We start from the raw sequence: 12,762 nt of genomic DNA, 5'->3' as shown, positions 1-12,762 counted from the left end.
AATTACAAGGATGATAAACTCCACAACAGTATTGCCATATATACATTGTTCTTGCATCTGGCGAATTACAAAGTAAACAAAACTAAAGTATTCTGAAAATAAAGTTTAATATAAATACAAAGACAACAGAATAGAAGATAAACTAAGTTCTCTAAAACACTAGACAAATTTCTGAAGAGCATTGCCTCTTCATTAACAGTTTGCATCTAACTCACTGAAGGGAACATGCTGAAAGTTGCATTTTCAGAAGATGGTTACACAAACTCACACTAGCATGCAGGCTAATTTTTCCCCTCCACCCTAAAACACCCTTTTAAAAAAATTCTCTAAAAAATATAATTTAAGACAGCACTGTGACACAACTTGAAAAAATTGTCCCAAGTCAGCAAAAGCATATTGCACATTTCTTGTATTGTTGTCCTGAGATCCTTCAGATAAAAGACAAACCAGGAGTACTGCCTTCAAAGACATTTATAGTAGTGGTTGCACATATCAAAACTAAAGTTTCACATATGCAGAAGACCATTTCTTGTACATATCTACATTAACATTAAAAAAATCCCATGTTTTTGAACCATTATCTCTGGTTCGAGTGGCAAATGAAACCTTCAGCTATGTGACAGTAGGTGTGTCTCTCATTACAAAGCAGTATGATCTTCAATTTACCAGCTACACTTTCCACTTTCTCCAACCTGCTACTAAAAAAAACCAAACAAACCAAAATGAAACCTAAGTTAGCATTGTATAGCACTGCAATCAAACAGTAATTTCACAGTGAGGTTAATCATCTCCCTATCTTTGCCCCTATTAACACCAGTTCCTCTGTCCTGAACCCAAACTACTGCCACAAGTCATTGACCCCAAAACACAAAGTAATGGAAGGCAGTGAACCTTGTTGGACTTACTCCAAGAGGATTTCTTCAAGTAATATAAAATCCCTGATAGAGCTCATGAACAATATTAATAACAATAATCCCCAGTCTCAAAAGCAGCATCACATTAAAGACTTAAGAGATGATTTAAGGTTTTGTTTTTGTTTCTAAAATACTTGAAGGCAGAGCTCTGTTCAGCAGCACCACTTTTAAATTACAAGAGATTTTAAGTTAAAAATTATAGTCTTCTGGCCTAGTTATGGGGTGGGTGGTTTTTTTTCTTTTTTTTTTTTTTTTTTTTTTTCCTTTTACTCTAAAGTCTTATTCATGAACTCTCACTCCTGCTTAAAGAAAATGAAAGTGTTCTATGCACAGATTTCTGCATAAATGAAGTTCACGTTTAACTGACATTTTAAATGTATTTAACTGATATTTTTATAATGTTCAGTATATTTTAGCAGAAGCTTCCAGTAGCATAAGCTGCCACTGTTCAAGTAACACATCACTGGGAGAGAAGGAAGGAACCGTGTTTTCCTCTAGGTACACTCTTACTTGGCCAAAAATTCAACAGATGCTCTAGCCTAAAATAACTCTTCAACACAAGCTTTCAGCCAACTCTGACAAGTCACTAACTGAAGACCAGAAGGAAGTAAACTGGACAGGGCTTATATGCAAATGCCTCTTAAAGTGACATCAAGTGAGGTATATTAATGAACTTCTATTTCTGTCTTGGAGAGCCAAAGAAAAAATCCTTGGCAGAGAGGCACCCAGGTTCCAGAGAACAGTGGATCCAGATCAGTGTTTTTGGAATGAGCAAGTCACAAGGATTCAATTCCTTCATGGTTTTCATTCAGATACACATCTTGTATCATACACAAGATCTCTTCTTTAGCTTCTATTCCTCTCACCTTCTCCTCCTGTCAATATTTATCCATCAAAACACCCAGCCATGTATGAATGATGACCACTGAAGTAACTACTGCCATAAGCCATGGAAATAAAGTGTCTAGGCTCTGTTCCTAAGGCCACCTGCACAGCAATGGGCATTTGGATGGGCAGAGTCTGGGCAGCTGGCTGAAAGCTCTCTGGAAGAGCTGTATAGGAGTGCAGTGAGCTGTCAGCACTCCCAGCAAGCAGACTGCTGGGCCTGGGGGCTTGTGAAGTGTCACGATAAGCAGAGCACTGATCTTGCACTGAGGACTGGAAATGGGAAAAACTAGCTGAGTGCTGGATGAAAGGGTGATAATGCTGGAAGAGAACTTGAGTAGTAGCTTGATGGCTCAGGTCTCCCACTACATCCTGTTCTTGATGTTGGATTGCTACTTGCTTTTTTATGTTACCAGCTTCTTTGATGTCATTCCCATAATATCTGAAAAAATAAGTAAGATTTATCAGATATGTTCACAGACCTTGCATATATCTCTAAGTTTTCACCAGACAGGCTACATCATAAGTTTTTTTGGCCCTAACTGTTTATGGAATCCTTCCATAATTGATTTCTAATCATCCTGCTGTGATATTTGCACACTACCAGCAGGTTTATGGATCATTTTGTATCAAGTGTATTTATACTGATGGACTTCAAACCTTACATCCACAGCACAAAAACATTTTCAAATAGTCTAAGTTTTATGCAGAGTATTAAAGTGCATAGCTGCACAAGGGAAATTCAGGTTAGATATTGGGAAGAAACTAACTTCTCACTTTTGATTATCATGAGACCAGCGAAGCACTGGAACAGGTTGCTGAGAGATGACAAAGTCTGTCTATGGAGACAGTCAAAACTAGGAGACACCACCTGATTCAACCCCAGTTGGCCTTGCTTTAAAAGCAGGAATTCACAAGTTAGCTCTAAGGCCCACCATCACTACCAACCTAAATAATTCCACTAAACTTTTCTTATGTTCTGTTAAGATTTTATGTGTTTACATACTAGACCAGTATTTATGCCTCACAGTCATATCCTTTACATAGAGAAAAAGCAAAGAATAGTTCTGAAATGTCTCCTTACTGTGTTCTCAATGTTAGAGATAAATGGTGTCTCTCTGCAGCAGGTACATTGCAGAGACAGTGAGAAAACAAAGGGAAAAAAGCTTTCATCACACATCTGTAAAAGCTTCCATCCAGTCAAACAGAAACCAGTACAGGAAAACAAACACTAAATTGTGCATTTCACTGCACCTTGTGAATATTGTTAAAACACAGCATTTAGTAAAGTGACCTGATTTTTCCTGTAAGTACTCTCCTCAAATTGAAGGTGCAAGATTACCAATGTAATATTTTACTATCTTTGACAATTACTTAAGAATATATCTTCCTAAGAGCAAAAACAGGTTACTTTTTTTTCTGGTCTTACATGAGCATCATTTCAATGCATTGAGCAAGGTGTTCCCAGGAATAAAATGTTAGCACTTCAAGCTCTGTTGTCCAGGCAGGAGAAATCTGCATACAGATCCTTGAGGCACACACACAGGCTGCAGCAGTCAGTGATGGAGGAAAATGGAGGAAAGTGGGATCTGCAAGAGGAAAAAAAAGTAAAAATATAATCCTTGATTTTAATAACTACTGCAGTGAGCCTATTATGTGTATACATGGCAAAACAGGACCAAATTAAATACTCAGCTTTGTTCCATGCTTCTCAGAATATTAAGTCATGACCAGAAAGCCTGTCAAAACTGAATTGAGATCTCTGTACTACTTGTTTGTAAGTACTATCAAAACCTCACTACAGTTTCTTTCATTTTAGAAAAAGCCATGAAATAAACTATGCTGAAATTTGTGGACTGGTCTCAACTGAACTGAAGTTAAACAATAGCAATCACACACACACATTTATATCAGTGTTGAAACCAGCTTGTGAGGATGTTGCAGTTTACAGCCTCTCACATGGGCAGATATTGGAAGTGATGCTGAAAACCAAATCATTACAAGCCTCATCATTTTCAACATGTCACGTCTTGCACCACAAGACCTTCTAAAAAATATTAACACCATTCATACATTGAACTGCAGAATACCATGTCTGCAACTGGAAGCAGTTCATACTCTGTGGCAGATCATAAGGTCAACCCCATTTCTGACAGTCTCTCCAATTATTGTTCTAAGATGATGAAAAAAATGTCATTTAGAGACTTTTGAAAAGAGATAAGGCTTCTGCACAAGGAAAGTGCACTGCACCATTTACCATATGAAAGAACTGCACAGAGAAAAGGTTATGTACAGATAATTTTGTACAGTCTGGATTAGGAGATATTTTAAAGCCCTTATCTTGTTCAGATTTTTGTCTTCTGTCAAATGGAAGATTGCACTAGCATAAGGCAAAGCTTTTTACCTTGCACTGAGAAATCAAGGAAATAGTATGCATATTTCTCCAAATAAGCTTTGATTTTGGTCAGGGAGGTGATGGGCCATCCATTGTGAAGGTCATTCTCTCCAATGGATGCATAGAGGTAGTAGTCAATGTAGTGTGCTGGTGTTGGTAGACAGAGGTTCCAGTTGAAGTTTTCCAAAAGCAGCATTTCCATCCTAAGCAAATCTTTCTTATTCAGTACCAGGCTGACATTACACATGCATGCCAAGTTATTTAAGTGCTCCAATTTTGGAACTTTATCTTCTTTTTCCTCAAATTTACCTGCCAGAACAGAAAAGAGGGTTCTCAGTTAAGATTTACCACTGACTGACTGTCCAGAAGCCAGCAAGGAACACTCCCAAACTCAGAAAGTCTAATGATAAAAGGAGCTTTTGAAAGAAGGACAGAAAATAGAGTGACACAAATAAGAAGCCAAGAGACTTGCCTACTTATTCCTATATCCTTTTTAGGGTTTTTTTTTTTTGCCAGAACCAACACTATCAATTCATTAGGATTACAGATAGTTTTTCTGACAATAACAGGAAGCAGTTTGCTGAAAGGCATTTAGTCAAGTGTGAAGAAATCAAACAGTGTGGAAAAGATATGGCAAGAAAAAAACCTAATAGGAAAAAAAAAGCTCCTTTGGGTGTAGGAGCAAAATGCACATTCTACATAAAGGAAGACATTAAAAACCCTCAGGCAAAAATACCTCTGCCCTCACTGCTGCAAAAAAAAAAAAAAAAAAAAATTGTTTTCATGTCTCCATAGCAGCAGAACCCTCTTGAAGGAAACAAAAACTAGAATTGCTAGAACATTCAATGCAAATGAATGGCTCACAGAGATACTGTTTTTCTCAGGTACTGAAGCACTTGCTACTGAAGAGGGTTGGCTCTTCAGGGAAGAAACCAGCAGCTTTTAAGACCCAGCTATGATTTTATAGCAACAAGCAAAAGCTGCACTTCTTCATCTAAACTGAGACACCTTAACAGGATGGCCTCTATACCACACTTAGAAAACTCACAGAAGAAACTGTTGCAGCAGGTTAAGACTCAATGCCCAGGTGCTTGCTCTCCACTCAGAATTTATTGCTGCTGCAGCTGGACCATTTGGATGGATTCTGTCAGTGCTTCTGATCTACTTTTGAGAAGCCTGCACAGATTTCAGCAGGCAATTTGAGCCAAGCAACACCTCTAAAGCAGGTGAGATGCCTTTACACAATCCCTTTTTCTAACAGAACACTTAGGGCTAGAGCTCTTTTAAACTATCACAATCATTTTCTGTAATAAATTGCCCAGTGAAGGTGCAGTTCAGAGCATTACAACCTCATGCTGCTCAGCAGTGCTCCTCTGCATCTCAGCTGCAGGCTGAATGAACTGAATGTTCTTCAGGTAAAATGTTAATTAAGCCAGGTCAATCCACCCACTGAAAAAGCATCAGCCAGATGATTTTATCTGGAGGAAGTCAGTGCTTTGGGGGCAGAGGGAAGTGGTGACATTTTCACTCATTCTCTGTTGACAAAGTGAGCATCCATCCATCCATAGCCTGGTCCAGAGACAGCAACCCCAGCTTCTCTGCAGGTGTCCTTGGAACTATCCTGCTTGCCTGAAGATCACCAGTCCCAGCTACCCAGCTTTGCTTCTCACCCAAAGCCAGCATTTCTCTAACCTAACAGCAGTGAACCTCATCTGTTACAAGCAAGAGACAGCTGGATTGTCTGGAGCAGCCAAAACCACTTCCTTCACTAAGGATCCTGAAGCAGCAGGAACCTGTGACCTCTTGTATCACTACAGCTGGACCTCAGGAAGAGCTTCTCTGTCTTCTAATAGCAGACTCAGCCAAAATAGCCAACATCTTTTTGTTACAAAACCACTTTTAGTTTATGATTCTGAATCATAAAGTTTCCCTTAATGCAAGTGAAAAGAGACAGACTATTCTAAAGACATTCTAAAGTAACTGTGACATGGTTTTGAGCAAATTTCCTTCCACCAAAAGCTTTCAGTTGACCTCTAGATTACTGTGACCAGATTTTATAAATCTTTTTCAGAACTGACTCAGAGGAAATAATAACCATTGATGACATTAGTTAACTTCAAAGCTTTTACAGCTGTTCTGAGGAGCTAAACTCTCTGGCAGAAACTTCCAGAGGCCTTCTCCAATTATCACACTGTGCATACATTGCACAGAAACATCCATCTTCCTGCTGGTGAACAACTGGATGACTTGAAAGACAGCCCCCCCCATACACATTCCTCCCAACAGAGCAAACCTGATGTGAACATTACTTGGCTGTTAGTGCAATTTGTTTGGGGCAGTATTATTTGGATAATACTGGATAAACTGATGAGCCATTGAAAATGCATTTCTAGAATGAAACAAGAAATAAACCCCAAGTAACTGAAAGACATCTTGCTAAATGCTATATTCTCTAACACAAGAGCACTGCTGTTGTACACTACCAAAAAAGGACAATGGCAATGTTTGTAGGTAAAGGAAAAAGACAAGTCTGAGATTCCTTAGATCCAAGACAGAAGCAACAAAATTCAAAAGTGAACAAATTTATAGCAATTTTTCCAACCTTAAAAATCATCCTCAGCTTGCATTTATCTTAGAAGTTGTTTCCATTTACAAAGCTGTGTGTCTAAAAATTCTATTATGCCCTTTCCACACCCCAAAATCAGCCCTACTTAACAGAAATCAGTGGAATAAGTAACTTTGCTTCTAACTACACCTTATCTGCACACTACCCTTAATCTCTTGGTCTTTTCTAAGGAAGCAAGCAGAAAGAAAAGTTTTCCAGAATGTGTTTAGAACAAATATTGAAAGACAGCCTCCACTGAACATTCATCTTAATGTGATGTAAACACCACAACCTTTTTATAAAAATTTTAAAAGTAGTTTTTATTCTCTAAAGTAAAGGATGTAATTTTTGGAAGTACAAGTCTGTTACAACACGTTACAACACAGCCTGAGGAGCACTTTTACTGCAATCTTCTGCTGAAAAAACATGCAATTTTCTAGAGTAATGCTGTGCAGGAAGTTCCAATTACTGCATTTGCAGCAACAGGCAAGGGACTAATTTTATTCTTTTGTGCTACAGTGAGAATTTTCAAGATGTGAGAACTTGAAGGCCAATACTTTTGACTTACTCAGAAACTTTACTATAAAACAATGGAAAAAAAAAAATCACTGTACAAGTTTTGTTTTATTTCATATAATTTTGAAACTAACAAACTAAATGCAGGAATTCCTGTTGCTGGAACTGAACGTCGCTGAGAGCGCGAGCTCGATACTGAAGCAAAGGGTCAGGAGCCGTTGGTGATCTCGGTTAGCAATGAGGACTAACTGCGACCAGCCTGACACCGAACCTGCTCAGGAATGAGCTACCTGGCTACACCCAGCCTCACCTTTTATTGACCCCAGGTCCTGAGCATGCTCAGTGGGGCCAGCCCTAACTGGGCACAGGTGAGACTGGGCACCGGCCTGGCAATTCCTGGCACCTGTTTCCTACATTTCCCCCTTTTTTTTTTTTTTTTTTTTTTTTTTATACAGTACAACTTCTATCTACAAATTCTATACATTCTATATACAAATTCTCTATTATTTTATATATATTTTTTTTTGTCTTTTTTTTTTTTGTCTTTATGTGGGGGAGAGATGAAAAGAACGCGAAGATCTTAGTCGCGAGGTGCCTCGTTGTTCGGTGCTGGTGGTTTTGGCCTGATCGGGGCAGGGCGCGTCCATTTGCTAGGTACCCAGAGAGGTCCAGAGTCTGATGAGACACAACTGTATCCTCTCCCGGTAAATAGCAAAGGCCTGGGCCCTGTCCATTGTCCCGTTGATGGCTCCTTATAGTAGATTTGGATTTCAGGCATGCGGATGACTTTCTGCGACGAATAATGTAGTAAGACGGGTGGCTCCTGGGAGTCGCGGCTTAGGCTCAAGAAGTTTAATGTAAAGAGAGCCTTGCTAAGCCGCATTTGTGGATCCATGATTTTGCTGTCTTTTTGCTTTTGTAAATAAGTTTTCAGGGTGCGATTGGCTCTTTCTACAATCGCTTGCCCTGCAGACGAATGGGGGATTCCTGTAATATGTTTCACTCCCCAAGTAGCAAAGAATTGCTTGACTTTCTCGCCTGTGTAGGTGGGTGCGTTGTCTGTCTTCACTACTTGAGGGACCCCCATGACATCAAAACAGTTGGTAAGGTGGCAGATCACATGTAGAGCCTTCTCCCCCATCTGAGCTGTCGCCTAAAGCATGCCTGAGAAGGTATCAATTGTAAGATGTACGTACTTTTGTCGTCCAAAATCCGGAATATGTGTTACGTCCATTTGCCATATTTCGCCAGCCTGAAGCCTGCGTGGATTCACGCCCATTTCCAGGGTAAGGCCAAATTGAGCGCATTGGGGGCAGGCTTTAACGATGCCTTTTGCCTCCTCCCAAGTGATGGAAAATGTGCACTTCAAGGCCCTGGCGCTCTGATGGAATAGGGAATGGCTGTTCTGGGCTTTAGCGAAGTTGGTGACAGGGTTTTGTAATCCTAGGCTGACTAGAGAGTCAGCTCTGGCATTCCCTTCCCCCAGGCCTAGTGCTGTTTTGTGGCTACGGATGTGTAGGATGCAGCATGGCTGCGTTCGGATTCTTAGCGCACGCTGCAATGATAGAAAGAGTTCTTGTAGCCTCTTGTTCTGCACTGGCTTAATTAGAGCATCCTCAATTCGGTTTGCTACTCCGACTGCGTATTGCGAGTCGGAAACGATGTTAATGGGGACGCGTTGCCACTGCGTCAAGGCCCATATGATGGCGAGCAGTTCCAGGGTCTGAAGATTGTCCTCGGTGGTGCCTGGAGTCAGATGCTGTCTCCATTGGCCTCGGTCCTGCCATACGCAGGCGGCCATTCGAGATCTTTTTCCAGCATCCATGAATACTGTTATGCCAGGCACTGGACGTTCTGAGACAGTTGGTCGTTCAACCCACTGGAACTGACTGATGGCTTGAAGGCGTTTATGTTTCGGGCCATCATGACGTACCTCGCCAGGATATCCGAGTAAGGCGAGTTGTAGTGGCTCGGAGTGTTGCAACATCCAATCGAAATCGATTGTCTTGATGGGGATGTTGATCCACTCCGGTTCTTGGCCGTCTACTTCTAGGCAATGTTGGCGTCCCTTCCGAATGAGGAATGCTAAGATTTCCGTTTTCTGCCAAATGCCCTTTTGGGCCGTGTGGGGTGGGAATAACCATTCTAGGATTGCTACAGACTCTGATCTTCTAGAGTCTCGGTTATGTATTCTGTCGTATTTTTGTCCCTCTGGTTTCTCTTCCCGTGTGAAGTCCTGAAGGAGTAGTGCGAAGGGGAATGAGGGGTGGTTACATAACCACACTCCGATGGGGTGGGCGGCGTCTCGCCGATCCGCAAAGCCGGTTGCCAACTTGTGGACGACCTGTTTGAGGGCTTTTGAGTGCTCCTCAGTCCAGTCCACGAGTGCCCCTGGTTCAGTGCCCCGTAGCAAGGACAAAAAGGGGTGGATGTCCGCGTTGGTGAGACCTATAATGGGTCTAACCCATTGGAGTTCGCCCACCAGTTTTTGGGCGTCATTCAGTGTTTTAACTGAATGGATTACCTCCCATTTTTGCGGTCTCACCATAGCGTTGGTCACTTTCCACCCTAAGTAGCTCCAGGGTGACTTCGTTTGAATTTTTTCTGGAGCTACGATTAGTCCTTTGGTCTTGAGCCGATCGGTCAAGACCTGGCTGATGTTTTCGGGGAACGGGGCTTGCTGGCAAAATAAGATGTCATCCATATAATGGTAGATTATCGTGTCCGGCATTGCCTCTCTGATCGGAGCAAGCGCCCACGCCACATACAATTGACATATTGTCGGCGAATTTCTCATTCCCTGAGGAAGCACTACCCATTCGTATCGCTTCGCTGGTTCACTTTTGTTGACTGATGGAATTGTGAACGCAAAGCGAGCGGTGTCTTCACGGTTCAGAGGGACGGTGAAAAAGCAGTCTTTCAGGTCGATGACCAGGAGATGCCAGTCTCTAGGCAGCATAGTTAGTAGGGGCAGCCCAGGTTGGAGGGCGCCCATTGGCCACATCTGGTCATTTATCTTTCTTAGGTCTTGGATTAGCCTCCATTTGCCCGACTTTTTTGGAACCACAAAGATGGGTGTGTTCCACGGGCTCATGGACGGCTGAATATGTCCAGCGTCCAGTTGTTCTTTTATAAGTCGGTTGGCGATGTTTAGCCGCTCTTTGGAAAGGGGCCACTGCTCCACCCAGACAGGGGTATCTGTTTTCCATTGGAGTCTGGGTGTTGGCGGCGCATCTGCAGTGGCCCTTAATGAAAATTTTGAAGGGGTTGGGTGGGTTCCGGGATGGAGAGGATGGCCCCTATCTGGCTCATAACATCCCAACCAATCAACCCCCCGAGCAAAGGTAACACATAGGGTCTCACGGTTACCTTTTGCCCTTCTGGAAATTTGATTTGAATTGGTTGGAGCGCTTGAAGGGGGGTGGAACCACCACCTATGCCCTGGACGGCGTCGGAAGCCGTAGTTAGCTTCCGTTTTCGAGGCCAGGCGTTTTTGTTAATGATTGTTACATCGGCTCCGGTGTCCATCATTACGGGGAGGATTTTCTCCTCTCCACCGGTAGCCAGATGAATGTTTTGATCGGGCGTGACTTCATCTGTTGCACCAAGGTTACCAAGGTGTTCCAGATGAGCCGAAAGCCCGGTTGCCTTGCGCCATCCGGACGTTCTTTCCCAGGTCCATTTTTGGAAGCAGGACCAGTTGTGCCAATCGGGTCCCTGCCTTGATTATCATGGGGGGGTTTAGTGTGAAACACATTATCATTATTTCCCCCGTGTAATCGGCATCAATGACCCCTGGGAGCACAATCAGTCCTGCTAGACCTGTTGAAGAACGTCCCATAAGGAGTGCGCCAACCTTACTATTTTTATGCACTAAGGGTCCGTATATCTGAGTCGGAATCCTGTGAACAGCCGAAGTCGATAGCATTACGTCTACTGCAGCGGGTAAATCGATCCCGAGGCTACCCCGTGTTGCTGGGGCGGGGAGTCGGCACACAGCGCCGGCCCGGCTACTTGTGTCGCCACGCGGGGGCCTCTTGCGCTGTTTCGTCCGTTTTTTTGGAACCGGCATGCGGCATCATTGTGGGTAGCCTGTTGGCACTGAGCTCAGCCACAGACTGGTGGTTTTTGCCTGACATGCCCTTTATGGCCGGTTTATCGTTATTCAGGCCCAAATACACTTGTTTACGGTCTTCTTCTTCAAGGGGTGGTGCCGAGGGGACCACAGCAGGTGATTCCTTCGGGGAACGTGCTGTGGTTCCCCGCAGAGGCGGCTCAGCGCCAGCGAGCGCAGCCTCTGCTACGACTTTTATATCTTTTAGGAAATCAGTCACCACCCCCCATGTATCGTCTAGTCCGGTTTTGATTCCAGCAACTTCTTGGGTATGGAGGTTTTTCAGCAGGTTGCTGACCTCCTGCCATAGATCCCATGCAGCCGCAGAGGCGGGGAAGAGTTCTCGCTCCTCCGCCGCTGCCACCAGGTTCTCATTAGCAGGGATGCTAGCCGACAAACCCATCTTATCCTTATTTCTTTCTAAGTCAATCAGTAGTAGCAAAAGAAAGGGTAATAGATCTTCTTACCCGAGTCTTTGGGTTCTCCGTAGAGTAGATTTGGCGAAGAATTCGCTCTCACTCGTTCAGGGGGAGAGGGCTCAGACTGAAGGTCTATGCCTGCATTCTCCACCAGATGTTGCTGGAACTGAACGTCGCTGAGAGCGTGAGCTCGATACCGAAGCAAAGGGTCAGGAGCCGTTGGTGATCTCGGTTAGCAACGAGGACTAACTGCAACCAGCCTGACACCGAACCTGCTCAGGAATGAGCTACCTGGCTACACCCAGCCTCACCTTTTATTGACCCCAGGTCCTGAGCATGCTCAGTGGGGCCAGCCCTAACTGGGCACAGGTGAGACTGGGCACCGGCCTGGCTCATTACCTGGCAATTCCTGGCACCTGTTTCCTACGAATTCCCACTTAACAGTAAAGTGCCTTTTGTTGACAACTTGCATCACTTTGAGCTACACATCCCAAAACAAGAATACCCTTATTGCTCATTCAGATGGCCCAGATAGTAAACAAAAGAGCTTAGTATGCTCCCAAAAGTCTCCAAACTGAGCCCTAGCATTTTAAACCTTACCTATACAAGTTAATTTGCATTAATTTTGTGCAAAGCTCCTTTGGTTGAACTTTCAATGTTTTCTACATGTTGGTAGGAAAGCTGCCTTTATGGTAATAGACCTTTTTCTTTTCCTGGAAGAGATGATTTAATTCCAGACAAGAGGTGTACATGCTATTGTGTTGCTCGAACCTTAATTTTAGAAATATTCTCACACTTGTTAGCTCACTAGACATAGGCTTCATCTTTTAAGCAAATTGCCTTTTTTTTTTTTTAAAAGGCAGAAGTGGCCAAAGATGTCTCTCTAGTGTTATCATAGAACAGTTTGTGAACTT

The 12,762-nt window shown here is 43.0% G+C and overlaps 2 protein-coding genes across 5 annotated transcripts in view; one reads left to right on the top strand and one right to left on the bottom strand.

Annotated features, from left to right (window-relative positions):
* Positions 1-12,762, top strand: part of FABP6 (fatty acid binding protein 6) — a 452,944-nt gene that overhangs the window by 34,204 nt on the left and 405,978 nt on the right. The gene's annotated exons all lie outside the window — the stretch shown is intronic.
* The window catches only part of CCNJL (cyclin J like), a 24,876-nt gene continuing 12,510 nt past the window's right edge, over positions 397-12,762 (bottom strand). For all 4 annotated transcript variants that reach the window (XM_071758561.1, XM_071758560.1, XM_071758563.1 and 1 more), the window contains exons 4-6: positions 4,204-4,503; positions 3,229-3,388; positions 397-2,241 (exon numbers count right to left, since the gene is read on the bottom strand). In XM_071758561.1, coding sequence (XP_071614662.1) covers positions 1,800-2,241; positions 3,229-3,388; positions 4,204-4,503 — 902 coding nt within the window. In that variant the 3' untranslated portion in view covers positions 397-1,799. The remainder of the gene's footprint in view (positions 2,242-3,228; positions 3,389-4,203; positions 4,504-12,762) is intronic.

The sequence above is a fragment of the Heliangelus exortis genome, chromosome 15 (assembly GCF_036169615.1).
Source record: "Heliangelus exortis chromosome 15, bHelExo1.hap1, whole genome shotgun sequence".
Lineage (NCBI taxonomy): Eukaryota > Metazoa > Chordata > Aves > Apodiformes > Trochilidae > Heliangelus > Heliangelus exortis.
The sequence above is the reverse complement of the archived record's forward strand: the minus strand, read 5'-3'. Positions and strand labels throughout refer to the sequence as shown.